General features: G+C 45.3%; 1 protein-coding gene across 1 annotated transcript in view; it reads left to right on the top strand.

Moving 5' to 3' along the window:
* LOC126335912 (esterase FE4-like) overlaps window positions 1-14243 on the top strand; it is a 65203-nt gene extending 50960 nt beyond the window's left edge. The window contains exons 6-7 of the mRNA XM_049999386.1: window positions 9708-9882; window positions 14107-14243. Of these exons, the coding sequence (XP_049855343.1) occupies window positions 9708-9882; window positions 14107-14243 (312 nt within the window). The remainder of the gene's footprint in view (window positions 1-9707; window positions 9883-14106) is intronic.
* Window positions 14244-18912: the final 4669 nt, after the last annotated feature.

The raw sequence follows: 18912 nt of genomic DNA, 5'->3' as shown, positions 1-18912 counted from the left end.
CCCATATCCCTACTATTAACTTTCTGTCAAGACACATAGCACGTCATAGAAATGTATTTTAATAATAGACTGATAATGGCAATCAGATTTGAAAATGCTTTAATACAGTAGCAGTAATACTTATTTGACTATGTAATTGGCACGATCATCGCCTTAGTATATCTACCAACAAACTTAAATTATGAGAAAATATCAGTAAAGCATTCGACTGAGAATTTGACAGGTACGTTTGTGAGGCAACAATTTTTACTACGTCAAACCTTATGCAATTTAAAATAGAAGCGTGCACTCACCATTAGCAGCATTTCATGCGGACTATGACAATGAGAAAAAAAAGAACAACGTACCTGGAAAAAAATATTCGAATGAGGCAGAAATCGGTGATGTGATTTACACGTACAGACAAACAAATTATTCCAGTTTCAGAAAAATTAGATGATTTATTCAAGAGAGAGAGCTTTACAACTTGTCAAAAGCAGTTACGCGTTGGTCCACCTCTCGCCCTTGTGCAAGCTGTTATTCAGGTTGTCGGCTTGGCACTGATTCATAGATTTGTTGGATGTCCTTCTGAGGCATATCGTGCCTAACTCTGTCCAATTTGCACGTTATTTCGCCAAAATACCGAGCTGGTTGGAGGGCCCTGCCCGCAATATTTACTTTCTCAAATGGGGAGAGATCCGGCAACCCTGAGGAGCCAACTCCAATGATTGTGTTCGTAGGCGAGCAACCGATGACATAATGTATCAGTTTCTTGGCAACGACTGCATCGTTCTGTGTCACTAAGGCCAATGCGAAAAAGTTGAACGTAGGTGGGAATAAGGTTATGAACAATTTAGTATCGTGAGAACGCCACTCTCTATAGAAAAACAGGTAGACTGGCATAGGACCAAACAACCTTCCGATCTGTCCCTAGCGACAGGGCCTCTGCTGCTGAGGAAGCACCATTTGGAAACGTCCAGCGGGATAATAGCATTTTTACAGATAGATGTGACTGGGAAAGAATGTCCCCCCCCAATAACTGACAACAATAAAAAATTTATTAATATACTTTTATTATTTACTCTACCAGCGTCTATAGGAGGCACTAAGCTCGTAGGTAAGAGACACGTAAAAAGGCCACCCGTATGTAAGTGGTTGGGGGACGCGAAGACACGTTAAAACAGTTCGTTGCAGAAATAAGGCAGAAACCTTGATCTGACCATCAGAGAGATCCGAACTTCCCATCAGCCGGGGTCTCACCATAACCTCATAGCGCATCCAAAAAATAGAGTTTCGCCAAATAATCTCTCCCGATAATCATTGTAATTTACGGGTCGTCACTGCAGGAAGGGGAAAAATTTGGGCAACAAAATATGCTTTCTCTCAGCACATAAGTTTCTAGGGTCAGAACCTCAAGATGTAACGAGAGGAGGCAACGCTCGTGTTCAAGGATTGCTCCTTGAATCCTGTCCGTAATGGACTTCCAGTTTAACGCAGTTACCTTCATCGGACAGCAGTTAATAATAACACCCAACGATCGATGAAAGGTGACTGCCACAGACCATGACACTTCCTGTCATTAATCTGTGCTCCTGTAAGACGACAATATGCATCCAAAACCTCCTTGAGCACTGATATGTCGTCATGAGTACGAAGAAATAACATATTGTCATCGTCATACGCGCGAACGCTGAACCTCTCTCCCAGTAACGACCAGCCAGCCAATCGAGCAGCTATGGACTTCAGTAAGTGATCCACAAATAGCACTGATAACTGCTTATATACAGGAGGCCCCAGCAGGATACCTCGACACACTTCTATGGGAGGGGGCAGGGGGGGGGGGAGGGTAAGACGACGATTCACATGAACAGACTTCCGAAAACCAGTCGTTAGAGAGGTTAAGATCCGTCGTGCAGGATTATTAAGACCAACAGCAGTTAATACAAGCAACAGAAAATCATGAGTGACTTGATCCACGCAATATTAAAATCAACAAAAGTAAAGATCCCGACAGAGAAACAATCTAAGCAGTCGAGATGAGATGACGACATTCAGCAACAGGAGTCGCAAAGAGTACGACAACTTTGATAATGTCAGCAAGTAAAACCAACAAACAGCTGTTTGTCACCCGCGCTACTATTTTTTAATCAAGATCGAGTAGCTTTATCGATCGACCTAATTCACGGACAGATGTCCCGCCTTTTTGAGAATTAAAACAGTTTTTCCGACCTTAAAAAGGCGGGACGTGTACCCCTTGCACCAGTTCATTCACCATAGATGTGATCGTATCTCGTATCAGAGGCCAAAACGAAACATAAAATTCTTTGGGTAGCCCATCCAAACCCGGCATTTGCGAGAAGGAGAGCGAACTACCTCAGATACCTCATCACGGTGAAAAGCTGCCAAAAGCTCCTCATGGAGAGCTGGCGTAACAGCACTATCAAGGAAGGAAGTAAAATCGGCACCATCTGGTGCTACTCCAGTCTAAACATCGACAAAATATTGTGGGAGTTCACGCATTATATCACGTTGGGATAATCACTCACGTCCATCTATAAAACGAATGATACTGATACACGTCCTTTGAAACAGCGTGCGAAGCCAAATTAGATTATACAGAGACGTGAAGTCATCCTGGAGAATCGAACATGGCTGGAAAAGCAAACGAAGACCATCTAATTGTAGTCTTTTGAGTTCCAGAAGTTTCGCCATCACGCGGTGAACTTCCTCAACTTTTAAAGAAACGCCTCGATCACTGTTATAAAGAGCACGAAGGACAGCATAATAAAATTCACGAGTCCTCCTCATTTCATCCGCTCTACCAGCGCTAAAATGTATGAGTGCAAGTGCGAAGCCGAGATTTGGGAAAAGGCACCCGTCACTCCATCACTGAGGAACAACGCACTTGGGAACGGCTTGTCCGCACCCGCACGGCGTCGTCCTTATAAAACCGCAAGCTGTCATACGTGGGACCAGATCCAGATGGAGCATTAAGAAAAATGAAGAAAGAAATATAAAAAATGACACTCGATACCCGAGAGTCATCCAGTGTTTCGAAGTCCGCCAACGGCATACCATTCCCATACAGCACGGCCATGTCAGTAGAATTTTGCGGTGCAACATTAAAAAACATATAATACTTAGGGAGACAAAAGACATCACTTCTTGCAAACACAGAACATTAACTTGGTGTAACACGCCCGGCAGTACAAACGGGGTTAGAGGTACCTTTAAACTGACTTCTCGTTTCGTGACCGTTTCTTTTCTTGACCGTCCGCCCTATCCACACCACGTACCTGGTAATCCCACGGCGGTCGTGCTGTTCTGAAAATATTTATCGAAATATGCAAGCGAATAAGGGGAGCCACTCAACGTTAAAACACAACACTGTTCGAAGTCTGGTATAAACAACTATATTCTGAGACGATTAAAGGAAAATCGCAGGATGCACTGTTTACATTCAGAAGTGTTATCCCAATTAATGGATGATTAACAGTCCACAAAATATCATTTAGACGAGCGTACGCGAAACCGACACGACGCGGATGATTGTTGATGATGCGGAAGCCGAATGATAGAAAGAAAGTTGTTACGCTCGTCACACATACAGATACTTGGTAATAGTCCTCCCTGTCACTAGTAATGATATAACACTGTTCGTAAAGCTATATTTTGAGTTCTCAGTTCTCACATGAACGAGCGTGCTCGTAACCGTCGCGGCGCGGCTGATTGTTGATAATGCGGAAACACGAAGGTTGAACGTACGTCTTCAAGCTCGCTACAAGACACTGGCACTACACACTACACAACATATCAGTTCCGTGTCCCGCGCTCAACTCTCTGACGCGGCTGCCCGCAAAGACACTCCACAACTAAGCCAGCGATATGACAATACGCTTACATCATAAATAAACTATCGTAACGGACCAAGCCGTAATAAGGTGCTTATCCTATTAACATTTAGGTACTTAACACATGTAAGCCATGAAAGTAGAATTAGGAAAGAATTTACGCATCACGTACTTCTCTCCACAACACCGGCAGACGGTGGAGACGAAGGCACAGGATCTGAATTCTCCCCATGCAGAGTCCATGCATTGTTTCTTTCGGCACGGCGCTGCACGCTCAGGTTGTAAACGTTGTTTCACATTATTCCGCGACAACATAACTTCTTGACGCGGAAGGGTAGGGGCTCATCAAGGTTCGCTGCCTTGTGAGTATTCAAAGCGTCAACCACTGGAAGAAGCATCCTCCACGGCCATCTTCTCGGAGAGGCAAGACTGCGGAAGGGTGACTTCAAAATCTTCAACATCCTGAGTCCTCCAGTGTTTAAATTGTGCCATCGGTGCCGGCGTCGTAACGGCAGCAGAACCGCATCTGAATGTTCCAGTAACGACGGGAAGTCACGTGGAGTGGGGCACAATGTCTCCCCAACGTCCTCTTAAGTTGGAGAAGTACTAGCAGCAGACGGCGAAGACACTAATTCAGATACTGTCAACGAACGACGTTTTTCATAGGGCGATTTTAAGACCGTAAAACGGCGCAGACAATTGTATCTGAGATGGCCAGTTTCATTACAAAAGAAACAGGTTCCTTCTTGCCTTGCATACGTAAAATGAATCTGGTAACCACAAAGAAGGCCGTTGTGCCCGAGCGGTTCTAGGCGCTACAGTCTGGAACCGCGCGACCGCTACGGCCGCAGGTTCGAATCCTGCCTCGGTCATGGATGTGTGTGATGTCCTTAGGTTAGTTGTTGAGCAGTCCAGCGTTCCCGCCTGTTACGCCGAATAGCTCCATGAGGAAGCAACGTCGCCTTAAGAAATTAATCGTTCACTTCGGGTGGAACTCTAACCGGAATATACTCGATCGCCGCATTTGCAAGAAGGACTGGACTAACGTAACCCTCACGAAGTGTAAACATCAACTCAGACCCAACCAAGAGAGAAACCTGTATACTTGCAAGGAATCTTGAAAATTCACAAAAATGTATAAAAATGAGACTCAAAAGAAGCAGTATCTACCTGACTGGATGTATTTCGAATCATATTAACCAGTTTCTAGAGAGCCCGGTTGAACTAGACGCGTACTCTAGTCAAAACTGAAACGAATGGTACTCCGACGATGAATACTCTTGGGAGACTCGACATACACCTTGGCACCGGCAAAGTACGCCGCCGACAGAGAACATACCAACAAAAATCTCCACTAAGCAAGAACGATGTGACACCGGCCGATACGTACACAAGACTCAGTACACACAAGTTCGACACACGCGGCGCTGCTGAATAAGAGGAAGTAGGAACAACCTGCTCGCTCGACGCCAAAGGCGGAACTAGCTAGGGAAGTGGACGTACTATGGATGGCACTGTGACACGAGTCGGTCGGAGGTTGGTAAGGCCAGAGTGGTGCACGTGACTCCGTCGATGAGCTTTCATGGCTATGCAGAGGGGATGCGACCTCCGTTAATCAAACACTTGTGGTGAGTGGTGTAACTAGGTATTAGGTTCACTGACGCACAAGGAAAATTTCAGTATCGCGACCCTCCCCCCGCCCTATCCTCTCCCCTCACTTCCATCTTCATCTGCTCATTTTTTTGTTTAATCTTAATCGCTGCTCGGCCTTTGATTCATTTATTGAGATCAACACAACTTTACAATTAAGTAAAAAAAATGGCTCTGAGAACTATGGGACTTAACATCTTAGATCATCTGTCCCCTAGAACTTAGAACTACTTAAACCTCACTAACCTAAGGACGTCACACACAACCATGCCCGAGGCAGGATTCGAACCTGCGACCGTAGCAGTCCCGCGGTTCCGGACTGCAGCGCCTAGAACCGCATGACCACCGCGGCCGGCTAATTAAGTAAAATGTGTAATTGCTACGTTTGTTTGTTTTTATGATACGATTAAAAAGATGAAAACACAGGGGCCAAATTCGTACATCTCCCAACAACATCACGGTTCCTATTTCATTGTTTCATTTCCGACTAATTGAAACCCGTAAAAAAAACGAAAAAAGCTACAAACGGAAGATGTACTCGTTAGAGTTTTTCTGCGTTTATCACTTGGCTAAACCAGGGGGGTTTCATTTACTAGCCGGAAACAAGATTCCATACCAGTGAGAGATAAGTCTTGTGGAACAGTTGCTCAGGACAGCCCAGCCAGAATCTCTTCCCTCCATCACTCCTCCCACAGAATCGGCGCTCAGGGCACAGGTCCTGCCTGACATACTCCAGCTACTACTTTGCTTGTGGTAGTTCTGTGCAGTGGCTTATGCATTTGGAAACATTGTGTATGCGAAACTGAAGATCCACCACAGGCACAGTTGGTCTATAGAACTCGATTTCTTGTGTTATCAGCCAAGCGTCTGCTGCCGATTTGCCACGCGGGATTAGCCGAGCGGTCTTGGGCGCTGCAGTGATGGACTGTGCGGCTGGTCCTGGAGGAGGTTCGAGTCCTCCCTCGGGCATGGGGGCGTGTGTTTGTCCATAGGATAATGTAGGTGAAGTACTGTGTAAGCTTAGGGACTGATGACCTTAGCAGTTAAGTCCCATATGCTTTCACACACATTTGAACATTTTTGTTTCCGATAACCGTCGCACATTCGAAGTTTGTTAACACACAACGTTCTACCTCGTCGAGTACTGTATAGTCCTGCCTGTAACAACTGGTTAGATATCGTACTTACACTTGTGGCACACACAGTGTCCAGCCACAATATTCGGGCTCCATAAACGGCATGTCTTGTAGTGAAACAGATCCCTTTTGCTTATTAAATAATGATAAAGTCAATCATTTATCGCCTTACGAGCGTGTGCAGTCCCACTGTCACCACAATTTCATTTGACAGTTGGTTAAATTCGTAAATATCTTCAGGAAAATTCTTTTCTATAGCCACTTTAGCAAATTACGTACATCCAGTCATCGATTTTGTTCGTCGCGCAGACAACCAGCAATACTATTTAAGTGGACATTCAACTATACCGGCGAATCGTTGGTTTGTGTGCTATCAGTTATACTTGAAATTCATATTTTCCAACATTAATAGACAATAGGAATATTTTCGAGGCAATAGAAGTATGATACACTCCTGGAAATGGAAAAAAGAACACATTGACACCGGTGTGTCAGACCCACCATACTTGCTCCGGACACTGCGAGAGGGCTGTACAAGCAATGATAACACGCACGGCACAGCGAACACAGCAGGAACCGCGGTGTTGGCCGTCGAATGGCGCTAGCTGCGCAGCATTTGTGCACCGCCGCCGTCAGTGTCAGCCAGTTTGCCGTGGCATACGGAGCTCCATCGCAGTCTTTAACACTGGTAGCATGCCGCGACAGCGTGGACGTGAACCGTATGTGCAGTTGACGGACTTTGAGCGAGGGCGTATAGTGGGCATGCGGGAGGCCGGGTGGACGTACCGCCGAATTGCTCAACACGTGGGGCGTGAGGTATCTACAGTACATCGATGTTGTCGCGAGTGGTCGGCGGAAGGTGCACGTGCCCGTCGACCTGGGACCGGACCGCACCGACGCACGGATGCACGCCAAGACCGTAGGATCCTACGCAGTGCCGTAGGGGACCGCACCGCCACTTCCCAGCAAATTAGGGACACTGTTGCTCCTGGGGTATCGGCGAGGACCATTCGCAACCGTCTCCATGAAGCTGGGCTACGGTCCCGAACACCGTTAGGCCGTCTTCCGCTCACGCCCCAACATCGTGCAGCCCGCCTCCAGTGGTGTCACGACAGGCGTGAATGGAGGGACGAATGGAGACGTGTCGTCTTCAGCGATGAGAGTCGCTTCTGCCTTGGTGCCAATGATGGTCGTATGCGTGTTTGGCGCCGGGCAGGTGAGCGCCACAATCAGGACTGCATACGACCGAGGCACACAGGGCCAACACCCGGCATCATGGTGTGGGGAGCGATCTCCTACACCGGCCGTACACCTCTGGTGATCGTCGAGGCGACACTGAATAGTGCATTGTACATCCAAACCGTCATCGAACCCATCGTTCTACCATTCCTAGACCGGCAAGGGAACTTGCTGTTCCATCAGGACAATGCAAGTCCGCATGTATCCCGTGCCACCCAACGTGCTCTAGAAGGTGTAAGTCAACTACCCTGGCCAGCAAGATCTCCGGATCTGTCCCCCATTGAGCATGTTTGGGACTGGATGAAGCGTCGTCTCACGCGGTCTGCACGTCCAGCACGAACGCTGGTCCAACTGAGGCGCCAGGTGGAAAAAGGCATGGCAAGCCGTTCCACAGGACTACATCCAGCATCTCTACGATCGTCTCCATGGGAGAATAGCAGCCTGCATTGCTGCGAAAGGTGGATATACACTGTACTAGTGCCGACATTGTGCATGCTCTGTTGCCTGTGTCTATGTGCCTGTGGTTCTGTCAGTGTGATCATGTGATGTATCTGACCCCAGGAATGTGTCAATAAAGTTTTCCCTTCCTGGGACAATGAATTCACGGTGTTATTATTTCAATTTCCAGGAGTGTATTATTAACGACAAATACTTTGTGTCTCTTTCCCATCCGTGAAACACAAAAATATCCTCGTCCTTAAAGCATAATAAAACCAAAGAGGAGCTTCTGTCTTCTGGCACATTTCGACGTTAAACAACTTTTCGTGTGCCTCTGCCATTTCGTTCAGTAGTAACGACGAAAATAATCTTCTTCTTGTGTATGTAAGGCAATATCATGAATCAGTTATTATTCATTATTTTTCACAACAGCGAAACTGAATTTTCACCAGCGATATTCAAACGCAGGTCACGTAATAAAAAGTGTTGACTCATTCCACACAAATGAACTTGTCTGTAGAATTCCCAAGAAGTGATTGGATACATAAAAAAAACTTATTTCTGAGTACTGATTCTCTCATTTCATTTCAAGATCATAATCTACGCAGGAAATGTGGTATAGCTTCAGGTTTCTTATGGTAATGGAGAGCTATCGACCAGCTGGATATTAAATTACGTGTGCCACACAAAGTTAAGTATTCAGCACTCGCCAGTTTTTCGCGACGTAAATTTAACAAGTGAAATGGCTGGAAACTTTGTAGGTAGTGATAAACTAGATTAATTATACAGTGTGACGCATCTGCCTTTACTTATGGGTCTTACGCAACCCGCAGCGCCTTCAAATACCACATCCAAATTTTCATACACTGTTGGTCACTACCAGCAAACTGTTAGTTCCACAGAAAAAATTAACACAACTTTTTCATAGGAAATTTAATGCAGTTAAATTCTGTACTGGGTTACGTATTCACTAGAGGCCATAGGAAAACGTACAAAAGTGACTTGAGACGCGTTTTTATTGAATAACTCCAGGATCATGGTCTCCAGTGAAAACATATCCCAGTAAAAGTTTTAATTACACTAAATTTCTTACAAACATGTCCTGTTAATTTTTCTTCTGTCGAACTAATATTTTGCATGTACCAAATGAGAGAATATAAAAATGTCGCGTTTGGTTTTAAAGGCGTTGCGGGCTGCAGAAAACCCACACGTAAGGGGCAGCTGAATCCTGAATCACCCTGTGTACAGTACTACACATCGTGTCGGCGGGAAAGTTAATTATGATAGTGCACCGTTTTTGTATCGCTGTAATATTCAAATGAGGAAAGCGTTGGGATAACTTTCGGTCACATACGCTCGTACTTTATATTCAAAGGTACATGTGAGCTGATAACGGCTCTCCTCTGGTTCACAGGAGCCGGTGCAGCCGATGCTGCCGGTGCTGGCCGCCTGCGTGGAGACGGAGGCGGAGGCGTGCGTGGGCGCCTTCCTGCCCGACGAACCGTCGCGGATGCTGGCCGCGGGCCGCGTGCACCGCGTGCCGCTGCTGGCAGGGCTCACGGACGGAGAGGCCAACTTCTTCCTGCTCAGTGAGTCGCGCTCGCGCTGGCCCACTAACCAATACGGCTGGAGTTCACAACATTAAAATTGCTACACCACGAAGATGTGCTACAGACGCGAAATTTAACCGACGGGAAGAAGATGCTGCGATATGCAAATGATTAGCTTTTCAGAGCATTCACACAAGGTTGGCGCCGGTGGCGACACCTACAACGTGCTGACATGAGGAAAGTTTTCAACCGGTTTCTCATACACAAATAGCAATTAACCCGCGTTGCCTGGTGAAACGTTGTTGTAATGCCTCGTGTAAGGAGGAGAAATGCGTACCATCACGTTTCCGACTTTGATGAAGGTCGGATTGTAGCCTATCGCGATTGCGGTTTATCGTATCGTGACATTGCTGTTCGCATTGGTCGAGATCCAATGACTCTTAGCAGAATATGGAATCGGTGGGTTCAGGAGGGTAATGCGGAACGCCGTGCAGGATCACAGCGGCCTCGTATTACTAGCAGTCGAGATGATAGGCATCTTATCCGCATGGCTGTAACGGATCGCGCAGCGACGTCTCGATCCCTGAGTCGACAGAAGGGGACGTTTGCAAGACAACAACCATCTGCACGAACAGCTCGGAGACCATGGCTGCGGTTACCCTTGACGCTGCATCACAGACAGGAGCGCCTGCGATGGTGTACTCAACGACGAACCTGGGTGCACGAATGGCAAAACGTCATATTTTCCGATGAGTCCAGGTTCTGTTTACAGCATCATGGTAGTCGCATCCGTGTTTGGCGACATCGCGCTGAACGCACATTGGAAGCATATGTTCGTCATCGCCATACTGGCGTATCTTCCGGCGTGATGGTATGGGGTGCCATTGTTTACACGTTTCGGTCACCTCTTGTTCTCAATGACAGCACTTTGAACAGTGGACGTTACATTTCAGATGTGTTACGACCCCTTGTCTCTACCCTGCGAAACCCTACATTTCAGCAGGATAATGCATGACCACATGTTGCAGGTCCTATACGGGCCTTTCTCGATACAGAAAATGTTCGACTGCTGCCCTGGCCATCACTTTCTCCAGATCTCTCACCAATTGAAAACGTCTGGTCAATGGTGGCCGAGCAACTGGCTCGTCACAATACGCCAGTCACTACTCTTGATGAACTGTGGTATCGTTTTGAAGCTCCATGGGAAACTGTACATGTACACGCAATTCAAGCTCCGTTTGACTTAATGTCCAGGCGTATCAAGGCCGTTATTACGAAGGGAGTTGGTTGTTCTGGGTACTGATTTCTCAGGATCTATGCACTCAAATTGCGTGAAAATGTAATCACATGTCAGTTCTAGTATAATATATTTGTTCAATGAATACCTGTTTATCATCTGCATTTCTTCTTTGTGTAGCTATTTTAATGACGAGTAGTGTAATTACTTTTCAGCCGCTGCGCAACGACTGATTTCTCTTCTGTCGGACACGTCTGATGGGAGAGAAATACCAAATATCAATAAACATTCACGGCTGTGGTAGTCAGCTCGGTATTCCAAACAAAACTCTTGAAGACGAAGAACATAAACAGTGTTTTTCACAAACCCCTACGAATGCATCACATGCCGGTAGACGACTCGACCTTGGAGACCATACTCTCTTGCGATCTATTCGTCGATGAGGCAGCTCATTGCTTAAAATGTTCTTGCACGCAAGTGCCAAATGGATGGTACTTGGATGATAGTCCGTCCTACTTAAAAATGAAATTTTCAGCCTGTTCCCTCAATTAGAGAAAAAAATCCCCTATATATACAACCACGTGTTTCCTATAATCCACTTTTCCGCAAAATGTATTGGGCCGTTAATCTTATCTCCGAAAACGATGCAAAACATATGAAGCTCTGTAGAGTTTCTGCCGGCCGCGGTGGTCTCGCGGTTCTAGGCGCGCAGTCCGGAACCGTGCGACTGCTACGGTCGCAGGTTCGAATCCTGCCTCGGGCATGGATGTGTGTGATGTCCTTAGGTTAGTTAGGTTTAAGTAGTTCTAAGTGCTAGGGGACTGATGACCACAGCAGTTGTGTCCCATAGTGCTCAGAGTAATTTGAACCATTTTTTGTAGAGTTTCTTGTGCTCGATTACATACGTTGCTGCTTGGTTCCTCTTACGTTGTCACGGTTCATCTTTCCATTTCAGTGGAAGTTACTCTCTTCACTGAACACTTAATAATGAAAGGAAATGATATCTTCAATCTCCATGACCAGGATGAACTGACAAAATCCTAAGAATTGTTGTTCATCATCGTCGTGAAGGGCTAGTAGCAATTTAATCCTGCACAGTTCGAAAAACAAACGCCGCCGCAAAACACGGCACACAGGCAAGATGAAAGGCTAACCTTTGGTGGCACAACGTGTAGACCTTTTGGGACTTCATGCAAAACTCTATGAAAGGCGCTTTACGCCTTAAATGAGCTCACGGGACTGACCTATGGTTCTCCCTTACCTAAACAACCAGTGTCTTGAAACTGCTAATGCCATCCTCGAATGCACTGAGCTGTAGGGGGTAAAATACGTATTCTTGACGAAAACTGGAAGTGAATTGCACCTGTTGAAACGGAGAACTCTAATCGTCTTTTGTCGCTGTTTCATCGAGATCTCGAGTGGACGCTCATTGGTTAACGAAAGAGCTAGCAATCGAGTTACCCGCGCCAGCAAGCCCACTACCGCTAGCTGCATGAAGCGATGACTTACAACCGGCTTCGAGGTAGCCTTTCAGTTTAGTAGCGCAAGTTAAAACTGACCGCATGTTTCTATCTTAGTTCACATAGATTACTCTTGCGAAATAGGATGAATCTTTTCGAAACATATACAACATTTCCTCATTCGCTACTGACGTGAGATCCTTAATCGAAAACTATACTGAGTTTCATTAATTAGCGCAAAATCCTAAAACCAGTTCTACCATGCAAAAATGTAAGCATTTAGTTGGATTTTTTAATATATTGTAATCGTGTCGAATGTGCGACTAATCCGTTTGTCAACACATCTGTTACAATGACCGACTGTTGCCGAAACAAACCGTCAGTCCCATATTGTTGGCCACACTATTCGTTGATAAGGGGAAACGTTGACTAACGAGTACGTCAATACAGTGTCGGAGACAACTATGCAAATAAATCGCCGAAGTACAACTGTATTTCTTAGGACAATCAAATGCAACGTAGACCTATGGCATAGCTGAACAAACTAGCACTTCCTGGAACTTGTAAATTCCACTAAGTCCAACCTAACATGCAGTACAAGTCTGATAGTTTCTCTAATAAGTATGCACCCATCAAGTTACATTCCGAGATGACTTTCTGTATGAACACTGTGCTGGCGAAAAAAACCGCTAAGTGATGACTGCCATAAAGTACATTCACTGGCTTCTTAGTCTGGCCTCCAATCACGGGCTGGTAGTGCCGCGAACTCAATGTGAACTTGCTGGCCTTAAATTTCTATCCCGCGGTGGCCGAGCGGTTCTAGGCGCTTCAGTGCGGAACCGCGCGACTGCTACGGTCGCAGGTTCGAATCCTGCCTCGGGCATGGATGTGTGTGATGTCCTTAGGCTAGTTAGGTTTAAGTAGTTCTAAGTTCTAGGGGACTGATGGCCTCAGATGTTAAGTCATATAGTACTCAGAGCCATTTGAACCATTTTTTGAACCGGAGGGAACCACTGGGGTGGGAGGGGAGCTGATACCCCTGTACCAGCGGCTCGGGTCAGGCACGGAAGGAGTTCGTGGGACACCTCCGTCCACCACATCGCGGATCATGTGGGAAATTTAATCGTGGACACAGAAACACAGACGTTGGAAAAAAGATTAAGGCCCAAAATATTAGTTGATGAGCGCGAGAGCGTGACAAGCAACTGTGCTGGTGTGCTGATTGTATTGCAGTGCACTTGCACCTGAGGACTCCCGCAAAGTGACACTTGATGTTGATTACAGTTTTTGTACACCAAAAGAGAACTGTTGCGGAGAATCAATTAAAGTATAAGTATCTACACTGTTAACAGACTTAGACCCAGAATCCATAAGAAATATAATAGTAAGTGCACCAATGTTCAAATACACGAAAATTGAATCACCAAAATGTTCAAGAACTGAGGGCATATTTTTCTAGAATACAACTGATGGGAGAAGTGCTACTTATATCACTACCCACATTATCTGCAAGAGAAGGCGGTTATGGTTCAAGTATTGAGCACAAGACTTGACGACCCGTCACAGAGTACCGGTTGGCGGCGAGGTCTGGTCCCGTGGGGTACCCCGAGGTTGCAGTGGTGAGCGACCGGTGGGGGCCAGGTGACGGCGACTCAGCAGACAACCAGCAGGAGAGGCCACGGGAGGAGGGCAGCAGGTCATGAGGTGTGGCCGCACGTCTGGGTGTCCGGCGCTGGCCACCCAACTGATGACCATCGGTGATAGCAGGATGGTGAAAAGTCATCCGAAACACTGAAATGTGCGTGCAGAGTTTTGGGCTTGTTCAAAAGCATGCACCAACGACAAAAATTCATTTAATGAGGAGTTTCTCAGGGAGTTTCTCAGGTGAAGGAAGTTGTTCAATAGCTTTGAGTCCAGAGCATGAACAAATAAAATATCTCTGTCAGCAAAATCTGCGCAAGACAGGGCTCAGTCATCTACATGTCTACTCTGCAGTTCACACGTAAGTGCCTGTCAGAGGTTTCATCGAACCATTTCCAAACTATTTCTATACCATTCTGTTCTCGAATAGCATGCAGAAAAAAAATCACACTTAAATGTTTCCGTGACAGCTCTAATTTCTCATATTTCATTAAGACGATCTTTTGTCCATATGTAGACAGTCATCATAAAAATATTTTTGTATTAAGAAGAGAAAGGTTGCGACTAAAATCTCGTGAAAATATCTCATCGCAACAAAAAACGTCTGTTTTAATGATTCCCACCCAACTCGCTTCATCATACCTGTGACACTCTCTCTCCTGTTTTCCGGTAATACTGAACGAGTCGTCCTTCTTTGACCTTGTCCTCTGTCAATCCTATATGGTACGGATTCCATACTATGTAGCAATATTCCAGCACAGCATTTACAAGCGTAGTGTTGACGGTCTCTTTAGTACATTTGCTGCATTGCTGAAGTGTTCCATCAATAAAATGTAGTGTTTGGTTCATTTTTCCGCAACATTATCCATGTGATCATTCCAATATAAGTTGCTCATATTCAGAGTGAATGACCTAAAATTTGCACCGCAAATAGTACGGAAATGGGAAGTGCTATTGATGTGAAGTTTTTACAGAATGGACTGGTAGTTAGCGGCTCGTATGATTGGCTAATCAATAGAGTGTAATAATACTTGAAATGTGTTTTTTCATACACTTTCTAGGTGAAAAAATGCCTACTGACATTAAAAAACCAAACGTAGGCTACATTAGAATGTCAGTGGAGTTTGTTGCAGGAGTCTAGTGCAAGTCGAGTACGACATATCGTATTCTGAAATGCTTTCAGACCGATACTTGTTTCTGCCAATCAATCTGCGAAGTTGCTATATACGATGTTGTTATGTTTGCGTGCAGTCAGCTTGTGTGTTTCTCGAGCGTACTGTGAGTTACTACTCAGTTAGTGTCTGACAGTCCGAGCAGTATGTCTTGAGTGGACGATGGGGCTTAGCAATGCAGAAGAAGCCGACATGCTCATGGTGCGTAGAGTGTAGGAAGAATGCAGTTCGTTCTTGTACGGCGTATGCAGCAAGATATCCCAATAGACGTCAATCATGTAGAAAGTTATTTATCAGTTTCTTCAACCAGTTACGTGAAAGTGGTGGTGTAACACCTACACAACGTAATAGAATGGAATAAGTGATGACAGAAAAGGAAGAATTTATGTTGATCCACACGTTAGCTTGCGTGCTATCGTTCGAGGAAGTGGCCTATGCATTCTCCAGCGACATATAGATTCCACCCCATCACATCTCTCTTCATCAAGAGCTGCATGCAAACAATTATGAGAATCGTATTAACTTCTGTGCATGGGTATTAAGACAAGATACTCCAAATGTATCATGTATCTTGCTTAATGATGAAGCTACATTTACCAGTCATGGTCAGGTTCAGATGGTTCAAATGGCTCTGAACACTATGGGACTTAACATCTGAGGTCATCAGTCCCTAGAACTTAGAACTACTTAAACCTAACTAACCTAAGGACATCACCCACATCCATGCCCGAGGCAGGATTCGAACCTGCTACCGTAGCGGTCTCGCGGCTCCAGACTGTAGCGCCTAGAACCGCTCGGACACAAAGGCCTGCTAATCATGGTCAGGTAAGCCGCCGAAACGTCTACTCTTGGTTTGCTGAAAATCCTCGTTAGCTTCGCCATATGGTAACTCAGTGTCCATGGACTGTACACGTGTGGGGTGGGATAGTGGACCATGACGTCATGTGGCCCGTTTGTCATAACACTAAACGCGGACAAGTATCGAAGCCTTCTAACAGACCATCTTATACGGATGCTAGAAGACATTCCTGTGGAGACTAGGAGGATCCTGTGGTTCCAACATGACGGCTGCCCAGCCCATAGTACACGAAGTACCACAGCAAGTCTTCACAAATTGCTTCCAAATGTTGTATTGGACGGAGAGAACCTATACTTCGGCTGGCCCATTCTCCAGATTCGATGCCTGTAGACCTCTCCTGTGGGAAAATCTGAAAGACGCTGTCTACAAGGACATGCCAACTACACCAAATGATATGCAACGACACATTACTGCAGCCTGCTCTGACATCTCCGCTGAACTGCTAAGACGTGTGCAGCAGTTGTCTCATACCAGCCTGGAAGCCTGTACTGCCGCTGCCGGTGGTCATTTTGAACACAACTTGTGATGGTCAGTTGTTTCCTCGCTGATCAGAATCCACATAACTGGTGTATGCACTTGTGTTGTTCTTTAGTGTGTGCTTCCACAAATATTGCACAAATGTTGGTGTTGGAACCTATCAAATATTATAATCCTGCAACAAACATCACTGACATTTAAATTTACCCTTCTTTTAGTTTGTTAATGTCAAAAGGCATTGTTTCATGTTAAAAACTGTATATTTGCACAAAAACTATACTTCCTAAGTATTACTACAATCTGTTGATTGGCTAAGAATACGAGGCCCTGACCACCAATCCAGTCTGTGAAAACCGCACATCAATAGCGTTTCCCATTTCCGTAATATCTGCGATGCAATTTTTAAGTGACTCATCCTGTGCAAATTGTCACATAAAAATTGACAGTCACGGATTAGAGGCAGTTCAATCCTTATAAGACAGTCCAGATTCTTTTAAGCACAAAGGAACGCATGACATGGAGCCGCCACAGGAAAGTTACTCTAAAAAGATGTGCCTAGCTTATGCATTATATCTGTATAACACAATTTGCTTGGTTCCTTAAACAGAAAATGTTGCTTTACCAGTATAAGGTCCATAAGCAGAGAAATGTTGGTTCAAGCTGACCCACATAGCAGGTCCAATGTTCCCACATTAACACTAGAACCCTGTGACACTGCTTTGTTTATCGACATGTGCGTCACAACGACCAACTGCCACTAAATAACCTACCAGCCCTATATTGTATGTGAAGCTACACGTTCATAAGTGGGAACGTCAATGAACGATTGCACCAGTTTAATGTTGGAAACAGCTAGACAAATAAGTAAATGCATTTACTAGAAAACTCACATGGAACGCAGAACTCTAGCATTATTGAATATAAATAGCAGTTACAGGAACAGGTGGAACTAAGTCAGCAACCGGGCAAGTCTGTTAGATCCTTTAACAAGTCTGTATCCACCAAGTTTGATTCCGAGACGACTTCCTACGGGTACACTTTACTGGTGGCGATACCGCATACTGATCACTGCCGTAGACAATAGTTCATTGGCTTCTTAACATGGACTTCAATCATGGACTGGTTATGCCATAAACGAGCTGTGAACTCGCAGCGGACTGTAGAGTGACTCTACAGGCCCGACGGAGATGGTTGTATTATCTTGTGGATAAGTACACCCGATCTGTATGATTGGTTGCCGCCGTCCAGGATGATGAACTGTTTGCTCGTTGGCCCTGACTGGGCTGTGGAGCGCTCTTGAGGCGACCGTCGTTGACAGTCTTGCTGAATGGCTGCGCCTACTGAGCATGCAACTGGTGACACCGCGTCGTACAAAGGTACGTCGTTCGGCAGGCGCAACAGGACGTAACAGTATTTTACCACCAAACTGGCCTGCGCGGTATTGTTCTAAACAGCAGATAGTCACCAGTTGTGATAATATGAGTGATAATATGCAGACATATTTACTGAACAGCATCGAGACATCATCTACTGGACGTGTGGAAGTCTGTTGGCAGAGATGAGGTCAGCCCAACTCAGAACAAAGCGACGACGTTACCGATCGTTGGTCGATCTGTTGTCTATGGACAGACACTGGTAATGAGTCCTAAGCACAGCTCCAACACCCAGCATCTAAGACGGTGAAGGACTACTACCTGCCCTGACGTCCTACGTATTTTACTGTATATAAGTCAATTACCTTACTTAATACACATCTAGCACAGTTGATACAACTGGAAGATGGCACACGTGTTATAATTAATCTACTTAGAGGGATAACAGGAGAAACCATTAATAAGAATTTTCCAATATTTTGTGAATGGTTCCCTGCAAATTAGAGCTGGCCGAAACAGGTACCGAATTTCTGTAACAGCTACGACCAGCAACTTTTACTCTTCCATTACTGATTATTTTGGAACCAAACAAATCAGTATCTTAACGTATTTTGATTATTTCCACTCATTAACATCTTTAGGCGTTATTTTCTGGGACAGAAAATAACTTAGGAAGAAACTATTGATTGTACCAAAGCAAGCAGTGAGAATAGTATGATTGTTCAATCACAATCGTCTTCTACGGTCCTCATGTTTATTTAACCTGATCTCTTACAGCAGACTTGGGTTTTATATTTTAGTTATTTAAGAAGCGACAATAATTTCATTATGAAAAAGTAATATAATAACA

This window comes from Schistocerca gregaria, chromosome 2 (genome assembly GCF_023897955.1).
Source record: "Schistocerca gregaria isolate iqSchGreg1 chromosome 2, iqSchGreg1.2, whole genome shotgun sequence".
Classification (NCBI taxonomy): Eukaryota; Metazoa; Arthropoda; class Insecta; order Orthoptera; family Acrididae; genus Schistocerca; species Schistocerca gregaria.
The sequence above is the reverse complement of the archived record's forward strand: the minus strand, read 5'-3'. Positions and strand labels throughout refer to the sequence as shown.